Source organism: Vicia villosa, linkage group LG2 (genome assembly GCF_029867415.1).
Source record: "Vicia villosa cultivar HV-30 ecotype Madison, WI linkage group LG2, Vvil1.0, whole genome shotgun sequence".
Lineage (NCBI taxonomy): Eukaryota > Viridiplantae > Streptophyta > Magnoliopsida > Fabales > Fabaceae > Vicia > Vicia villosa.
In genome coordinates this window covers 142,179,647-142,194,616 of record NC_081181.1, presented here as the reverse complement: position 1 = coordinate 142,194,616, position 14,970 = coordinate 142,179,647, and the positions used below count along the sequence as shown (strand labels likewise).

The window sequence follows — 14,970 nt, the reverse complement described above, 5'->3', positions numbered from 1 at the left end:
TTAAATCCCCACCTATAAAACAAAAAGACACGTGCCAGTATCCGAATGAAACACCCCGTGATTCCTCACACTCTCTCTATTAGATTCCCTATTCCAACGCTTGAACATAACAACCCTCTCTCACTATATCCTATCCCAAATGAATACTGGTATCTAGTAATGCGTTTCGTTTTGCGCGCGCATTGTTAACTCTCATATATATATAGCCGCAACGCAACAACAAACAACTTTCCGGAGCCAAAAATAGAAAAATCAAGATTTCACATTTCTCTCTCTAATTCTTTGATCCAATTCCTCCTTCAACAATCCTACAGGTAATTCATCACCGCCTCATGTTTTTCATTTCAACAATACCCTATTCAATTCCTCAATAAGATAACGGCTTCATTAATATCGCTACGTTTTTTCTACATTAATACGTATATTCTTTGACCTTATGCTTTGAATATTTGTGACGATTCTGTTGTGAATCTTGATTATTATGTAGATATAGAAGCAGTTCTTCTTATCACAAAATTGCATTCTCCAATTAGAAAGAATAATGGAAACAGTTTTTCATTCTCGTCTTAATAGGGAGATTGAAACGCTTACCGAAAGATTACATCCTCCCAGGTAAACTAACAACACACTTACATCTTTTTAATTTAATTTCTATATTCGGTTTCATATGAATTTTAATTTTTTTCCCAGCTAATTAATTGTAAATTACGTTATAAATACACATTTAATTTTCTGTTTCCAGGGTTTGTATAGACAATAATTCTTGCAAAGACTGTACTGTTCTAAAGGTTCGATACAATTCTATAAAATATTCAATTCTGTATGTCTAGAGAAAACCAGCACAGGCCAAAATAATCAAATAGTTTAAGTTTAAGCTTTTTTTAAACTTAATTTTCTAATAACAAGTCGGTAATAATTATTTAATTTAATTTTATTATGACTATAAGTTGAATGTTGTTGCCGACATATTTGACAGGTTGATAGTGCAAACAAGTATGGGATATTGTTGGAGATGGTACAGGTGTTGACAGATCTTGACCTCATTATTTCAAAGTCATACATTTCTTCTGATGGTGGATGGTTCATGGACGGTCAGTATTTATCTATCTATCTATCCCTTTCCAATGGACTTTCTTTATTTTCAATTTTTTTTTTTGAATCTACCATAATGATAGTTGAGCAAATTATGATTAAAAAGTTACTTTACTTTAATCATGTTTGTTGGGCTATGATGAATACGACATGATATCATCATTCATCACTATATTTTAATGGCTTTGTTCTGATGCAAGTTGTGTTGTGTAGTGTTCCACGTCACTGATCAAGCTGGCAATAAGGTCACTGATAATAACCTCATGCAAAAAATTGAGAAGGTTTTTATGTCTCTTCTTGCCTAAGTTTTTTACTTTTCAAATTAGGAAATAAGTAAGTTACTGATATGAATTTAAACTAAGATATGTGTTTATTATGTTGACAGGAGCTATGTGCCACAAGGGCAAAAGAGGACATAGACGATGAATCAGAACTCGAAAGCTGCGGGGAATTAGAATCGTATTACACGAAACTAAACGTGTCGACGGAGAACACGGCATTGGAGATGAGTGGGATGGATAGACCGGGTTTGTTATCAGAAATATCAGCAGTGTTGGTGGAAATGGGCTGTAATGTCACCTCAGCAACGGCATGGACTCATAATCGAAGGGCAGCCTGCATAATTTACGTAGAAGAAAAATCCAAACCTGGGCCGATCAAGGACCCTAAGAGGTTAGCTCATGTAAAGGAAGAGCTGGAGACTGTTGTGCAGGCCCGTGGTGTCAATGGAGACAGAAACAATGTGAGGTTAAGGAACTTTGCCACCGGGTGCACGCACACTGAAAGGCGGCTTCACCAGTTAATGTATGCTGACAAGGATTACGAGGGCTGTCGCCCTTGCCATGGATATAGTAGTGGAGAGCACAAAAGGGGGTGTGATGGGACTCATGTGTCTATTAGTAGATGCAAGGACAGAGGTTATTGGGTGGTGAACGTGATCTGTAAGGATCGTCCTAAATTGTTGTTCGATACAGTATGTGTTCTAAGGGACATGCATTATGTAGTGTTTCACGCCGCCATTAGTTCCAAGAAATCTATAGCCAATCAGGTACTACATTATCTCAAATTCAACCTCTGATTAGATAAATAAGAGTTAACATCATGAGTTTAGCAGAAAAAATTAGTCTATTGCAATGTGACAATAGTATCTCCAATAGGATTATAGATAGAATAGGAACTATGGGAAACACAAAATGAGTTCAGTTCAAATTAAACTATAAGACGGCACCTATAATTCGTTTATATCTATACATTTGTTGCAGGAGTACTTTATAAGGCATAAGATGAATAATTTAGCTCTTCAAACCGAAATCGAGAGGGAAAAGCTCGTCTTATGCATAATAGCAGCAATAGAGCGTAGAGTCTGTCATGTAAGTCCTATAAAAGACAGCATTAATGTTTCTCTTGTATTTTCCTTTTCATGTCATAATAATGTCCTGATGGTGATCTTTATATATGTTATGGTGCAGGGTTTAAGGGTTGATATTTGCACTCCAAATAGAGTGGGTTTACTATCAAAAGTAACCCGCGTGATTCAAGAAAATGGATTATCAATACCAAGAGTTGAGATTGGAACACGCGGAGAGAATGTCGTGGGAACATTCTATGTCACAAATCCTTTAAAGCAAGAAGTGAATCCAAAAATAGTGGAATTGTTGAGACAAGAGTGTGGTGGATCCGTCGAAATAGTTACTGATCACAAATGTCCCTGTGGGCTTTCTCGATCATCGTCATCCTCGTCAGTAACGAGTGAAAGCAACGGTAGTGTAGAGGATAAGCGAAAAATTTCTATTGGAAGCATGTTATGGTCTCATATAGGGAAATTTTCAAGCAATTTTGGCCCTATTAAGTACTGAGAAGCTCTCATTTACTGGAACTGGTGTTCTACATGAAGGAATGTCCCTGCCAAATATCAGTGTACATAGAATTTTTAGTTAGTTTTCATTTTTCTCCTCATTCTTTTAGATTGTTCTTGGTGGTAACTCTGTAAATATGTATTCGAGGCCAGTCCATGATGACAAATAAAATCACTAACTAATTTTTACACATAAAAAGAATTATGGCTTTATCACATCTAATTTGTTGAGTTTTAGCACTAACCTTTCCTTCACAATTCCACCTGCCAAAGCACCACTACTCCTTGGTTTAGCATTCTTCTTCTAAGTAAATATATTTAACAACATTCTTAATAGGTTTGTGTCACTCCTAAAAAAAAAATTCTCTGACTGGTATGCACAATACGAATACAATTCCTACTCCCTTCATGCATCATCACTATAATACTCCATCAGTTTAAAAATGAGTATTACACTGTACACTACTTCTACTTCCAATATATTAAGAAGGTTAATTTAATAAAAGTACCATGTTTTATGACACTATTATAATATTTTTTAATTTATGTGCAAAAACTTTAAACAACACTCATTTTGAAACGGAAAGAAAATGGACACGTTTGAGTACTCGTGATTTGAAAAATAAGTCTTTTTTTCATTGTGCCAACAACGATGATTATAGTGACTTCAAAAACCTATGACATATTTTAGATTTTTTAATGTAGATTTTTTTCACAATTCAAGATGCCGACACTTGACTTATAAATGACATGTCGGACGCTTGCTATAATCTTTTCGCAACACAAATTTGGTAGATTTATAGTAACCAAAATTCTACTTGCGTCGCTCATGAAACAATCACTATATATTGCCTTATTTTCCCTCTTTGAAAGCTCACTGAGATCGTAGGATCTCATTCCACTATGTTGATTATTTTTCAAAAGTAAGCTTTTTCTTCCAAGTCCACTGGAATCGAATCACAACCAAGTCTAGATATAGGATTCTGTGTTATGATTCAATTGTCAAAAGTACTGGATTGTAAAAAGATTATTAAGTTTTTTTAAGTAAATTTTTTTTATTAATAAGTCTTTGTTAGTTGAAAATTTTAGCTGAAGGATTCAAAATGATAATAACCATGTTTGAAAGTAACCAAGTGTGAAGAGACTCAGTCTTTAACACACTAGTCACATCGATCAAGATGGTTCGACTAACTTACTAGGTTTGGTTTGGAATAGCCTTAGGAACAGGTCTACAATATTAGGATCACTCTCTCTTCAAAATTTTATCTAAAATCTCAAAAAGGGCTTGCACAAATAAACACTTCGACGTTGAGATATGGTGTAGAGATGTCGAATTTGACGTCTATCAGATGTTGGGGACTTAGTGTATTTTTACTCTAAGAGTCAACCACACTAGGGATGTTTCAACAACACTATAGGAGTCGACTAGAGACTCGACAGAGGCAGTTAGGGAGTTCAAAAGCAGTTGTTATATATCAACATGATGAGTGGTTTGGTGCAGTTTTAGGATATGTGTCAAGTTCTTGGAGATAACCGTTATCGGCGGTTAAAATTGTATTAGTATATAAGTTGGTCTCATTGTTGTGATCAGAGTTTTAAAATCCATCAAGTATTCTCTATAGAACTAAAGTATCCAAGACACAGAGAGAAACAGTTTGTGAGAAAATACATGAGTTTGCGTCCTCTTTCTTTTATTTCTTTTAATTTTTTAATTGAAGTATTCATAACATTTATTATACTTCTTTATTTATTGTCTTTTTCCAAAACAATTCTACCTTGTTTTCATTAGAATTTATATTCAGTTTGTCAACATCCAAACATCTAAGTTCCAACCACAAATATTTTTCGTTGTAATATTTTGTACAAATTATCCTTGAGTTTTTTTCGAGTTTAATATCATAAGTGAATCAAACTCGTGATTATTTACTAAAAATACCAATATACAGTCTCCTTGAGATACATAGTTATTAAAAAAAGTTTTAGTGAAATTTGAGTTTCATTTTAAAAAATGTTTCTGCAGAAAAATATCTTATTTTTTTCTACTTGAAAATTGGTGCTACAAGGCCCCCACAAAATTCTCTCAGAATGATTCATCTGAAAGTCAATTTTTATGTTCAAATCTAAATATTCTATATAGATGGGTTATTTAACGGAGGTTTTTCAAAATTCCCCACAAAACTCTTCCAAAAAAGAACTCTTATAGTAGTTCATTTTCCGTGTTTAAAGATTTAAAAAACTTTAGAGCATGAAAAACGAATTACCGGAAGGATCTTTCTGAAAATGGTGTAATTTAGAAATTCTGGAGGTCCTTGAGATTGTTGAGGAGATGGATTGAGATTTTTTTCATTTAAAATGGGAGAACCAATTTTATGTATGAGTGAAAATAGTGGATCGAAACTATAATTATAAATTTTATGTATTTGGAAAAAATTCTAAAATAGTTGTACCCAAAAATCCAAAATAAAAAAAAGGGGATATATAAGTAAAAACTCCGGTACAATTATTAATTCTCTTTTAAATTCACGTAAATATAAAACTAAAAAACTTCAAAATTGTATTAGACGAACCCACAAAATTTGAAATCACACTTTAGGTGTAAAATTAGTGTTATTAACCATGTGATTATCACTACTACAAAGTTACATTTCATTCAGTTAACTTGAAATTTGAAATTTCTTCAAATCTGAAATAGCCAAACGAGAAAGGGCGTGAAATACATGGAAGAATGCATTCAAATTCTAAAGATACAAATAACTTCCCATATCTAAGGACTTTGCCTGATCCTGCCACCACCATACCTGATGGCCCATATTTGTGAAGAATATTTTTGATGTAGAAGTCATCTATAATGAATATGGAACGTGGTTAATAGTAGTGTCTTAATGTTCGAGTAGATATCACCAAAGTGAATGCTAGTTTCTCTAACTTATGTTACTTCACCTTTACTCCTTGAATTACATTATTGATGAAGTAAAATGGATATTAAATAACTTACTCTTGTGTTTTTAGTCACTTGGTCAATAAGTGACATGAAAGTTTAATTCTTGTTATATGACCAATCCTCTCAAGAGGTAGGAAAATGACTTCAAACACTTCTTCTATTTTTAACAAGGGACTTTTCATGAATATACCTCCATCATTTGATGGTGAAAAATTTGATAAATGGAAAGCAATCATTTTGTCCCTGTATATTTTTTAAATAATGAAGTACTAGACAAATCCAATTGTTTGTGGACGACAAAGGAAAAGAGAAGAGTGCAACTTCGATTTCAAGCCAGTACTTGATGGCCAATGCGTTAAGCACTAGAGAGTTATTGCAAGATTTTAATATTAGCACGACCAAACAAGTGTGGAATACTCTTAAGGAAATCCATGAAGTTCCAATCGATATAGCAAGGGTAAACACACATGTCTAAGAAAATATGGTGCAAAGTACCAATAAAGGTTGGTTCTTAAATATTGGTTTTAATCTCAGACAATTTGGATCTAACAGATATCTAATATTCAAGAGTTGGTATTAGATATCTAATTCATACTTGACTTTGAGGAATCCACTGAAAGGCACACAAAAATAAGATGTTTGATGAGCTCCCAAGGTCGATCACTAATCACTTCATATCTCAATCATCATATTTGACTGTGATGACAATGGGATTGCTGTTGTGAGGGAGAACATTGATGGAATCATTGTTAGAGAAGGTGATTTTGGATATTGGTCCTTAATCCAGAGTTCTTGATGTTGGCAGGAACGACGCTTGCCTTGAAAACTTATCTATGCTTCCCTGAAGAGTAAGTACAGTATAGCACACATTGAGGCTCTCAAAGATGATCAAGGGAATCTGTTGCGTGATCAGAAAGAGATTAAAGATGAGGTCCTAAACTTCTATAGGGGTTTGGTAGGGAGAAAATCAATAAGCTTAAAAAGAATCAACATAGAAGCCATGAGAAATGGGAAGCAGTTGAACAATGAGCAATGCTTCTTCCTGACCAGGCATGTGATTGAAGATGAGATTCATACTGCTCTCAAGATCATTAGTGAGATAACTGCTCCTGGCATTGATGGATATGGCTTTAATTTTTTCAAAGTTACTTGGCCTATCATAAAATAGGACATCATAGCTGCAATGAAGGATTTCTTTGATAATGATAGGCTTTACAAAGCAGTTAATAATACCATTGTAACCATCATCCCTAAAATTGTTTCTGCAAACATGGTGAAGGATTTTCGTCCTATATCATGCTGCTCCACGATTTACAAGCTTATTTCTAAAGTAATGGCTAGAAGACTAAACAGTGTGCTAAGCAATCTAGTCCATGTGACTCAAACAAATTTTGTATCAAGGCAACACATCCAGGATCATGCTGTCCTTGCTTATGAACTGATAATAAGGTATAGCACCAAAGGGGGAGCTCTTGGATGTATGATTCAAATGGATCTGCAAAAAGCATACGATAGTCTGGAATGGCTAGTGGTAGAAGAGATTTTGGCTGAGATGAGTTTTCCAAATAAGTTTATCAAATGGACTATGCTTACGATCAAACTGTTACCTACAGGTACAAAGTGAATGGTGCAATGACAGATAATCTCCAAGCTCAGAGGGGGCTGAGATATGGGGATCCCCTATCCCCCTCATTTTTTGTGTTGATTATGGAGTATCTCCAAAAAATGCTGCAGGAGTTGAAAAAGAGCCACAACTTTAATTACCATTCAAATTGTGAAAAATTGAACATTGTGATCCTGAGTTTTGCATATGATCTCCTCCAATTTGCCAAAGGGGATACTATCTCAGTAAAGCTTGTCATGCAGACTTTCAAGGTTTTTTTTGAGTCTACAGGGCTGATTGTGAACAATAGAAAATGAAAGATCTATTTTGGCAATATGGAGGATAAAACCATACAGGAAATTAAAGAGGATACTGGTTTTGAGGAAGGCCCTCTTCCCTTTCGATACCTTGGCATTCCCCTAACTAGCAAAAAGTTGTTTGTGAGCAACTACATTGGACTGGTGGATAGAATAGTTAAGCAAAATTAGGCACCAAAGCTCTCGATTACTAAGCTTTGCTGACAGAATAAAGCTTATAAAAAGGTGTGTTATTTACAATTGGCAATTTCTTGATGCAATTCCTTCCTCTCGTGGAGGCAATCTGCAAGTTTTTTCTCTTGTCTAGTTCCGATGTGGTTACCGGGAAATCCCATGTGGCTTAGAAAAAAGTGTGTGCCCCCAATAATAAAAGTGGTCTTGATATTATATCACTCAATGAGTGGAATAAAGCTTGTGAAGCAAAGAACATGTGGAACTTATCAGGAAAAGCATATAGTTTATGGATTGGCAAAATACCCTGTTTGGTCCCTTAAGTTTACCCTCTGGTTCACTTTGGTCCCTCAATTAATTTTCGTGCCAATTTGGTCCTTTAAGTTTCTAAATGTAATCACGTCAGTGTTGTCCGCCAAGTTGGCTATAACGTCCGTTTGTTTAGTCTAGCTGGCAAGTGATGTGTCATAGTATATTAGGTTTTTCTTCTCCCCAATTCAATTTCACGTTCTCCTTCTCCCCATTGCTGCATCTTCTCTCTTCTCCTTCTCCTTCGTGTTCATCATTTCTGCATCTTATCTCTTCTCCTTCTCCTTCGTGTTCATCACTTTTGCATCTTCTCCATTGTGTTAATCACCAACGATGAAGGAAAAACATTGTTCTGAGTTCTTCAAAGAGACCAAATCAGAAAACAACGATTATTGTGTTATTAGTAGGGCTCGTGCTTCTCCAATTTGTTACTGTGGTGATGCTGCTGTGATTCGTAGGGCAAACACGGACAAGAATTTCGGAAAGAAATTTTGGGGATGTATCAATTACAAGGTAAGCCCTAATTTTTGGTTTGGTATGCTAAAGCAATGTGAAGAGGTTGTGTTGTTGATACAAATTTTTTATTTACAGGGGTCTGAGCAAAGAGGTTGTGGTTTTTTCAAGTGGTTCAATGAGGAAGTGGTGGAAGACAAATGTGAAGATTTGATGCATAAGTTTGAAATCTTATCCAAGGAATTTGAAAAATTGAAGAGCAGAAATGAGGATTTAGGGAATGCTGTGACTGAAATTCAAGGCAAATTGAAGAAGTTTCAAAAGTGGAAGTTTATATGCTTTGTAATATTATGTTTCTGGTTTTATAGGATGTTTTAGTATTGGCAATTAGATTAGGATGTTTCTGGTTTTTGAATGTGTACTTTGAATGTGTATTTTGAATGTGTAATTGTAACACAGTTGTGAAATGAAATGAGTTTTAGAATATATCAATATTTGGTGTATAATGTATTTGACAGACCAAAACAAACATGACATTTCATGATATTTCCACTCTATTCCAAAAAGAATTTGACATAAACATGTTGATAATACAAACTCCAGCATGATGTTTACCATTAACATGTTACATAGACTTCTCCAAAACAGAATTCAAAATGAACCAAACCAAAACAACAAACCTAATTGTTCAAAATGACTTCAAAATACATTAACCATAACCCTAAGTGTTCAAACAGAATTCAAATTACATTAAAACTAATTGTAAGACTAAGTAATTTTCTTTGATGGGAGCCTCTTTGTTGGGGTAGTCCTTCTAGTTGTAGGTCCAATCACATTCTTTGCTGCAGATAATCTTGTTGTTGGTCCTGGGGCTACAAGTGGCCTTCGTACACCAAGCTTTTGTAACTTCCCATCCACTTTTGAAGATTGGTTGTTACCTGCATTTCCCCTTGAACATTGTCCTTTCACTTGCTTTCCTCTAGAAGATTGTGTTGCACTCATGTAAGCCTGTGTAGATGATGAGGACTGAGTTGTAGGCACCTGGGTACTAGTTGGCTGACTTGTATTAGTAACTGTTGCTTGACTTGGCTGACTTGTATTTGTAACTGTTGCTTGACTTGGCTGAGATGCATCAATAACTGTTGCTTGACTTGGCTGAGCTGGTGGTGTCACCTTGCAAGTTAACTTGTTATGGCCAACCTTCTTGCACCTAGAACACTTAATAATAAAACCTGTCCTTCTCATCTTTTTGTCACTCCCATCAATCTCTCCTTGCTCAAGATTTCTTCTCTTCTTTGGTCTACCAGGCATCTTCCTATACTTAGGTGGCTGAACATCTGGATATGGAGTCCTGACCCACAAATTAGACCCATTCACCGGATAGAGAACATGCTTGTATACTGCCTTGTAAGCAGAAACCCTATAGTAGTCAGGAATGTAATCATCAACCTTAAAATTCCTACTCTTCATGGATGCCATTGCATGGATACAAGGGAGACTTGTTAGCTCCCATCTTCTACATGAGCAGCGCAAATCCTTCAGATTCACACTGAATGTCTCAGCTGGGTTTTCCAAATGCCTCACTTCAAATATATGCTCATCTTCCATTCTACAATAACAATAGATGCAATTAATAGACAATACTTAACAATAGATAACAACACTAATATACAATACTCAACCATACCTTACAAGCCACATGTTGGTAAAATTGCTAGTTATTTCCAGTTTCTTTCTAATGTTGGGTAAAATCTCATTACCAGATACATCTTGGAACCTCATTCTGTTTTTTGCCCATCTCTCCATGAGGTAAGTTCTGATCTCTTCAAGCATTGTCACAAGTGGTTTTCCTCTAGAGTCAAGAATTACACTATTAAATGACTCAGACATGTTGTTGAGCACAGCATCACATTTGTTGGTTGTCCTAAAATAGGATTTACTCCAAAACCTTGGTGGAGTCTTCATCATATGGAGATATGCTTCTTCATTGGCCAGTCTCATTCTTTTCATCTCTCTTTCCCAAGCTTGAGCATATGTTGACTTTGTTGCCTTCCAGATAACTTCCCTCAACATCTTTCCAGGAAATCTTTTCCTAAAATTATTGTACAAGTGTCTAACACAAAATCTTTGTTCCACATTGGGCAACAACTCATCCATTGCAGGTAATAGCCCCTGAAAATGAAAGTTTACATCACAGAAATAATAAGTTTGCATTACAGAAATAGTAAGTTTGCATCACATAAATATACAATGAGGAAGTTGTACATTACCTTTTGTTGGTCTGAAATGAAAGTGTAGGTTAAACACTCATTAGCACCTCCTAAGTCAGCAATCAACAACTCCAAAAACCAAGTCCAGCTATCCTTATTTTCACTTTCCACCACAGCATATGCTATAGGAAGCATTTGATCATTAGGATCCCTTCCTATAGCTGCCAGAATTTAGCCCCCACAGAGTCCCTTCAGAAAGCAGCCATCCAATCCTATAACATGTCTACTTAGTTTGAAGCTTTCTTTACAAGCTGCATAACAAATGTATAGCCTTTTAAAATATGGTCTTTGGTCATCAACACCTTCAGGAACAGGGTCCACAATCATCTTAATTGTAGATCCTGGATTTGCTTTCAACAATTCATGACAATAGTCATATATCCTATTGTAATCCCCCAAAAATGACCCATCAACCTTATCCCTGGCAGCCACTCTTGCTCTTATTGCCTTGGTCTTGTTTATCCCCACATTCCATTTTCTCAAAGCCTTTTCTTTTATATCCTTAACCTTCAACCTATGATTGTTTTTCAATGAGTTCTGAATTCTCTTACTCAACCACTTTGTAGATAGCAACTTCACATTGTACTCCCTACTACAATTATGTTCATCAATTATCTTTCTTACTTGCCAAGAATCCTCATCTGGTAACTTGCTATAATAGAGCTCCCACTGACAGCCATCCTTACATCTTACCCTTACTCTTTTCTTGTCATTCTTTATGAACATCAGATCTCTACCATTCTGCACAGCATATGATATCACTGCATCCTTAATGTCACTCTTGGAAGTGAAATACATACCAAGCTCCCATTTGTAGTTGGACATATCTTTCTTTTCTTTGTAAAGTGGGTACTTCTTCCTATTAATTCCACTACTGTCATCACTATCACGGCCACTTTGAAGATCATCACTGTCATTATCACTCCCTTTACACTCTCATGTATCTTTCATGTGATTCTTTTTCCCACTAGACTTTCCATCACTGTCATGTGAAATGAGATCAGCAAGTTCATCTTCATCTATGTCATCATAATCATCAGATTCATCCTCAAATGATACCTCAAGGGCACTATCATACTGAAAGTTCTCATCCTCACTATCATCATCACTTTCATCATGAACCTCACCCATGTTGTTTGACTGACCATCAATATTTCCTCCAGTTATATTAGCAACTCCTTCTTCAACAACAACATTTCCACCAGTCAAACCAACTGCAACTCCTTCTTCAACAACAACATTTCCACCATTCAAACCAACTGCAACTCCTTCTTCAACAGCAACATTTCCACCATTCAAACCAACTTCTCCTTCTTCTACAACATTATCACCATTCAACCCAACTTCCTCTTCTTCTACAGCATTTCCACCATTCAACCCAACTTCCCCTTCTTCCACACCAACATTGTCAACATTCATCTGATCCAATTTATCAGCTATTTCATCATGAAACTGATTAAGAAACTTTTCAACCTCATCTACAGGCTCAACAACAACATCATCCACTGGTCCATCATAAAAATCAGGTTGAGACAGTGTGTGTTCAATGTAAATGTCAACACTTTGGTGCACCCTGTAAAGGTCTGCAATTTCTAAAGCACCTGTGTCATCAACTAGCAAATTCATACCTAATTGTGGATCCTTGTAATACATTTTCTCAAAGTCCCTATAACCTAAGTCTTTCAAAAAACCTACTAACTCAAAATAACTCCACTTATCAGCATCTACTTTCAAATTATCAACCACGCCTCCCTCGTACACACTAAAATCAGAGTTAACGAAATGACCACCATGGTGAATTTTCAGTTCCAGAATTTCGTCCATGCTCACCTAACACAGTTCATTAACAATATTTCAACCCTAAATCTACAGAAAGCCCTAAATAAACAAAACCCTAAATCTAGTTAAACCCTAAATTATAACAATACCTAATAACGTGCAGAAAATACTTACCTGGTATAGTGCCTTCGTCTTCAATCGTATGTGCTTCCTCTTCGTTGCAATCGCTCCTTCTCCTTCTTCGTATTCAGCTTCTCTTGTTCGCAGTCGTCGTCCACTTCGCCTTCTTCGTTTTGCTACTACTGAATGAGGGTTGATTGAGGATTATAATATCATTATGCCATCTGGAATCCTCTTGACCACGTCATCACACTATTTGCCATCTAGACGCTTTTTCTGACCTTTGGCTAACGTTTCAGTAACGGAAGGACAAACGTGATTACATTTAGAAACTTAAAGGACCAAATTGGCACGAAAATTAATTGAGGGACCAAAGTGAACCAAAGGGTAAACTTAAGGGACCAAACAGGGTATTTTTCCTTATGGATTTGTTGGGTGCATTGTTATTATTCTAAAGGCAGGGATATCATGATTGTGGGAATCAAGAAATTGAGCTCCTAGATTATGAGAAGCATGATGAAAGTAAGAGAGACTGTTAAGGACCTACCTGAATGGATCAACATGAAACAAAGTGACAAATTTCAAACTAGGAAAATTTATTATGCTATATTGAAAGTTGATAATTTTGTTCCTGGGAGATCCACCATATTTAATAACATGGCTAGACCAAAGGCTATCCACACCCTTTGAATGGTTTGCCACGAGAGCCTCGCCACCAAGGAAAGACTTATGAGGTTTTGTATGTTTAATAATGTTGAATGTTGTTTCTACAAAAACATTGAGACCCAAGAACATTTGTTCTTTGAATGCCCAGTGTGCTCCCTATTTGGATTATAGTGCTCAAATGGATGAAGGTCCATCATAATCCTGACGGTTGGGATCAGAAAGTTGGATGAATTACAAACATATGTAAACATAAAGGTTGGAAGAAGAAGATTGTGCAATGATCTTTCACCGAAACAATACATAAATGTTGGAAAATCAGGAACTTGATGAGTTTTGGGGGGAAGATGGAGGACAACATTGTTGTTAACAATATTATCTGCGAGATGAAGACCAAAATTAAGAAGCATCTACCGAGTTTTCTCATGCCATAACGTTTGGCTTGTATATAGGTCGACTTGGCATGTTGGATCTTTTTATTACAATGTGTGCAATGTTTTTTGGAACCTAGTAAAATATAATTATTATTTGATTAAAAAATTAATAATGAACAAGAATATAACATCTAAATGGGAAGTCAACATGATTTGCGTTGTATTGGTGTTGCGATTTATATGTATATATTTTTCGGTTTGTGATTGGACCACTGTCTTTAAGTTTCCCCATTTGGAAAGGTTATAGAAAATTTTGGAGGACTTTGACAAGATCTTTAAATTCAATATATATTATTATAAGATTTTTAAAATTATTTACAATAAACAATCATTTACTATTCTCTATAAAAACACTGTTTCAAAAAATGGTAAAAATTTTCTCTTTTTATTTTACTCCTCTACCTCCAAAGTTCTCCCTTTCCATCTCCTTCAAACTAACAACAATCCTGAAAACTATTGTTACTATGTTGAAGATAATACATGTCAGCAGCCCCTTAAGCCACATAGGCTTTTTTTAACAAAAACTAAAAAACTGTCAACAATGTTTTAAAGGATGAAAGCTCCAATTTTGCCTTAATTTTTAGTAACAATAGTTTCTCATAAGAATCAGCAAGTCACGCTTTAAAAGATGTATAGTGTTAAGATAATCAATCCAGCTATTTGGATCAAAGCAGTATATATCAACAACTGTACATCCCATTTCTCATATAATAGTCTACCAACAAGAATATTCAAATTATGTTTCCTCTCAGAAACATAAGACCATATGTGCGGTAGAGATTATGTCGTTTAGAATAGCAGGACTGACAACGCTTAGTCTAAGAACATCTAAATCTCATTTGCCAAAAGCTCTAAACATCAGTGAGTTTTGATGTTTAGTACAACAACGGCTACTACTTAAAGCTGGCCATACTGGTGATGCAGTTAAACTCTTTTGTGTACACCAGGTACCTCTGAACCAAA

At 35.5% G+C, this 14,970-nt stretch overlaps 3 protein-coding genes across 3 annotated transcripts; 2 read left to right on the top strand and 1 right to left on the bottom strand.

Moving 5' to 3' along the window:
* Window positions 1-40: 40 nt before the first annotated feature.
* LOC131646935 (ACT domain-containing protein ACR1-like) lies at window positions 41-3,179 on the top strand. Its single transcript, XM_058916862.1, has 8 exons — window positions 41-314; window positions 488-612; window positions 743-788; window positions 977-1,091; window positions 1,306-1,373; window positions 1,478-2,140; window positions 2,355-2,462; window positions 2,562-3,179. Exons 2-8 carry the CDS (start codon window positions 542-544, stop codon window positions 2,946-2,948), a joined length of 1,458 nt encoding a protein of 485 aa, XP_058772845.1. The 5' UTR covers window positions 41-314; window positions 488-541; the 3' UTR covers window positions 2,949-3,179.
* A 5,258-nt stretch (window positions 3,180-8,437) lies between these two features.
* Window positions 8,438-9,138, top strand: LOC131652287 (uncharacterized). Its single transcript, XM_058922111.1, has 2 exons — window positions 8,438-8,801; window positions 8,880-9,138. The coding sequence occupies exons 1-2, from the start codon at window positions 8,622-8,624 to the stop codon at window positions 9,117-9,119; spliced, it is 420 nt and encodes a 139-aa protein (XP_058778094.1). The 5' UTR covers window positions 8,438-8,621; the 3' UTR covers window positions 9,120-9,138.
* A 195-nt stretch (window positions 9,139-9,333) lies between these two features.
* On the bottom strand, window positions 9,334-11,146 carry LOC131652286 (uncharacterized). The gene is made up of 3 exons (XM_058922110.1): window positions 11,012-11,146; window positions 10,429-10,913; window positions 9,334-10,350 (listed from the first exon to the last, which is right to left on the bottom strand). The coding sequence occupies exons 1-3, from the start codon at window positions 11,144-11,146 to the stop codon at window positions 9,510-9,512; spliced, it is 1,461 nt and encodes a 486-aa protein (XP_058778093.1). The 3' UTR covers window positions 9,334-9,509.
* Between the last annotated feature and the right edge of the window lie 3,824 nt (window positions 11,147-14,970).